The sequence below is a fragment of the Papaver somniferum genome, unplaced genomic scaffold (genome assembly GCF_003573695.1).
Source record: "Papaver somniferum cultivar HN1 unplaced genomic scaffold, ASM357369v1 unplaced-scaffold_18, whole genome shotgun sequence".
In the NCBI taxonomy this organism is placed as follows: Eukaryota; Viridiplantae; Streptophyta; class Magnoliopsida; order Ranunculales; family Papaveraceae; genus Papaver; species Papaver somniferum.
Window position 1 is genome coordinate 6,477,422 of NW_020627707.1, and position 4,240 is coordinate 6,481,661.

Below are 4,240 nucleotides of genomic sequence, written 5' to 3' on the forward strand. Positions count from 1 at the left end.
CCGAATGAGTTAAAAATTATTACATAATCAAGTATCTTTCCAAAGAACATCAACACGAGAGTATATTTTGGATTCAAGTTGGTTGGGGTCCTTTCGTTAAAAAGATGAGCGATAAGTACAAGAAACCACGCCATAATGATTATCGACCCGATTATGTTTGTTCAAGGACGATTCACGTTAAGAAATTGTGCTCCAAGTACAACGAGTTTCTCGCTAGGCACAGAAGAAAAAGGTTTGCGGCACAAGATGCTTATACCAAGTGGAGAGGAGAGCCGTTTTATCATTTCGAAGCCGCATTGATAGTTGAATCTCGCACTAAGAAATTGAGAAATTTATATTTATGCAATTACAAGATCAATGTGGTAGTCTAGTCCGTGTTAGTTTAAATTTTTAGAGTTTATGCAAAGTGGAAATGGACCACAATCGGATCATGCTGGACCATATGTAGTTTGATTATGGAATTAAAAGTTGTTTGTTTTTCTATAACTTATTTCATCTAGAATCAGATTACATTATTGTCCACACAGACCGATTCTGAAAGAATTCCCAGGCAGGTTTGTTCAGAATCGGTTCATAATATTTGCAGCATAAACTGATTCCTCTTTGTATTCTGAATCGGTTTATAATAGTTCCAATTTAAACCGATTCTGAAAAAGTTGAGCTTACTACCTTCGAAATTGTACTTTAACAATATATTAGAAGACCGATTATGTTACAAATTTCATGAGTCTAACGTACCCAAAAAAGACAAATCACTTTCATTCATTAAGCTCGGTTCATTTTGCAACATACAATATATGAAAGCCGCAAAATATAAGTATCTGATAGTTCAAGATCTTAACAAAAGGAAAATATTCATTCCAACACTTGGAGACCCTTCATTTGATCCGGCCCGACCAACTCCTCCCACCACTTCATGTTGGGCTCGTATTTTTTCCACCATTCCTTGGTGGCATTGAATCCTCATGAAACCTACACACCGGTGGTAATGGACAATCTTCACGTAGTCTAAGACCGATATAATGAATGTTGTTATAGTTGAATAAAATAATTCTTCGATCCTTAAGCTATTCATACCAAATGGTGTATTTCGGTGCGTATGTAAAATATGTTTCCTTACCAAATAAATGAACAACGCAACTCCACGTTTCCGCCAAGACATGACCACATAGAGGCATGCTCATCCAATACTCTGGGGTAATTGGTCTATTCCTCTTTGGCCATTTACAGTAGCAACCATTTAATCAAATCTCACTTCTTTATCCTTCATTCATCATCGAAATGTAAAAATCCTTGTCATCTTGTAGGCGTAAGGCCATCGTATTTCTAAAATATTGGCATTGGGTTAGTTTCTCATCGTCTTCCAAACTTATATGACCTATTTTTCTAACGCAACACAATTCCCATCTGCATCCACATCGTCGGTAGATAAGACATAAGGCTTAATGAATTCAAGAAGTTTCGAATAATACTCCTTGAATATGGTGTAAAACGTTCGATGGGGTCTACCTCGTTCATCCCTAGGCGTGCTTCCATCACCAAGAGCATCCCTTAGAGTCACCATAGAACCCATTTGTCTTGCTTATCCCTTCCATGCACGTATCGTTGATACTCGTGTTGTACTCACTTAACTCTCTTGAGAAGGGATGATGAGATCGTTTGGCTCCTCGTTTATTGTAGGCGCTTGACTTTTTTGAAAAAGATCGATTGGATCATTTGTCCCGTTTTCTCCCTTATTTGGTCGACCCCTATTCCTCTTAGCCGGTGCCTTTTCATGCTCAAGTTGTGAAGGAACGATTGGATCATTTGTCTTGGATGTGCGCTACTTGTCCCGTTTTCCCCCTTATTTGGTCGATCCTTTTTTTTTTGGAATCGGCGCCTCTTCATATTTGACGTCTTCATACTCATGTTGAAAAAAGTTTTTTTTGTTACTCATCAACGGGTTTCTTTGGGTACTCATTACAATCTTAAACTCTTTCCTTTCTTCCTTCCTATCCATGTTGGTAGGTGGTCTACCCGTTGGCCTTAACACCGCTGCTTCTCCAACCGGTACCATATGGCGGTTAGCGGTGAGTTTCAAGTCGTCCATCAAAACTTGTCGTGCCAAATGATAGACGTATTTATGTGTCTAATATATCTCATTTGTATATACTGTTAGTGCCCATTTTTATACTTATTATGGTGTTTTATTTATTTATAGGTGTTTTTGGAAAAATAATCTTTTGAGGCGAAATTGGTTTAAAATGCGACGTTTGGAGCTCCGTTGATAGCGCACCGGAAGTACCCCAGAAGTGCACCGGAAACATCCCAGAAATGTCCTGGAAGAACCCAGAAAAATTACTATTTCCACCCAAAATTACTATTTCAGCCCAAATTGCTAAAGGGACACCCAAACTGGATTAGGGGGACACCATCTTCAACATTTCAAACTAGCCAGGTAAAAAACATCTTCATCGTATAAAAATTAAAATTTGAACATGTCTTAACCGGTATATTTTCTATTCGGTATCAATCAATATCAAGCTGCATCAATATATGCCAATAGTGCACAAATACCATCAATATCATACTCCCTCCATTTCTGGAAAAATGTTACTTTCATTTTTTTAATTTAGTCTACTTTTAAGCTAGAATGAAAAAGTAAAAATAACACATTTTCCAGAACCGGAGTGGTAGTATATAATACGGCAAACCATGACTTTACAACTAGCGAAAAACGGGTGAGGTGAAACTATCCAACCCCAAAACTTTGAACATCCCGCCCAACTTTTCAGTAATCCTAAAACATCTCAGCCTTTCATTATCTTTAAAACAATCAACGGTGGAACTGTCGATCCGTATGAAACAAAGTGCACCAATCATATTCTACCAACCCCCTATATAAATAACCCAACTCTCTCCTCCGAATTTCACACCCAACACAACACCTTTACTCTCTCTTTTCACTCTCTCTTTTCACTCTCTCCAAAGCATTTCATTTTCTGTCCAAGTTTCCGATCAAATGGCGCCGAAAGTAGCAGAGAAGAAACCGGCAGAGAAGAAACCGGCAGAGAAGAAACCCGCTGAAGAAAAGAAAGCTGAGAAAGCACCAGCAGCAAAGAAACCCAGAGCTGAGAAGAAATTACCAAGCAAAGATGCTTCCTCAACAGATAAGAAGAAGAAGAAATCAAAGAAATCTGTTGAGACTTACAAGATCTACATCTTCAAAGTGTTGAAACAAGTTCATCCTGATATTGGTATTTCAAGCAAAGCTATGGGAATCATGAACAGTTTCATTAATGATATCTTTGAGAAACTTGCTGCTGAATCGTCTAGATTGGCAAGGTACAACAAGAAGCCAACTATTACCTCTCGTGAGATTCAGACTGCTGTTCGTCTTGTTCTTCCTGGTGAATTAGCCAAACATGCTGTTTCTGAGGGTACCAAAGCTGTTACCAAATTTACTAGTTCTTAATCTGTGTTTTTCTGTTTTCTTTAGATTTAGGAAATTAGGGTTTCTTTAGATTTAGTTTAGTAGTTTCTGTTTTGGGATCAGGGTATTATATATGTAATTAGTAGTTCTATCAATCTTCTAAAGCAAGTAATCAATTTCAGATCCAATATCTTGTTTGTGGAATCAAATGTCTTGAATTTCAGAAAGTAATAGATTGAAAATTTGAAACCCATTTTGAAATCTAGAACTGTTAAATTATCTGAATCTGAATTATATATACTGCATTTTTTGTTTCTTTTTCTCTGTTTCATTTAAATATAAACAAAGATTATTATTGGTTGGGTTTTCTGCTAAAAAGATTTGTGAATTGCTAGATTCAACCCTGAGAGGTTTTGTAGGTTGTTTTCTTTCTAACTGTGACTCTGTGAGTTTGCAATTTCCTTGGCTTTTGTCTCTTCTTCAGCGAGTTGGAGAATGAGTTATGGATGCGGATCCTTTTGCAATGGTGTTTATGGGAGGTACATACATTTTCTTGCAAAATCTAACTGAAGGTGTAAAGTTTCAGTGTTTTCTTTGAAGAATTGATTCAAAACCATTCACATGGACGAGAAAGAAAAATTAAAACCTCTATAAGTGGTCAGTTTTCTGTTGTTAGAGTGGGGGCTTGTGATTCTTCTGGCCTGCTGTCCTTTTGATAAAGAAGAAAGAAACTTGGAGACTTGCAATGTGTAAGGTATTTTCTGATTTTCCTTTTCTTGTTAATTTGTCATAATCTGTTAGAAGTCAGGGGTTTAGTTTGCTTGAGTA

General features: G+C 37.1%; 1 protein-coding gene across 1 annotated transcript; it reads left to right on the forward strand.

Annotated features, from left to right (window-relative positions):
* Positions 1-2,916: 2,916 nt before the first annotated feature.
* On the forward strand, positions 2,917-3,673 carry LOC113338052 (histone H2B.3-like). Its single transcript, XM_026583570.1, has one exon. It carries the CDS (start codon positions 3,002-3,004, stop codon positions 3,452-3,454), a length of 453 nt encoding a protein of 150 aa, XP_026439355.1. The 5' UTR covers positions 2,917-3,001; the 3' UTR covers positions 3,455-3,673.
* The last annotated feature ends 567 nt before the right edge of the window (positions 3,674-4,240 follow it).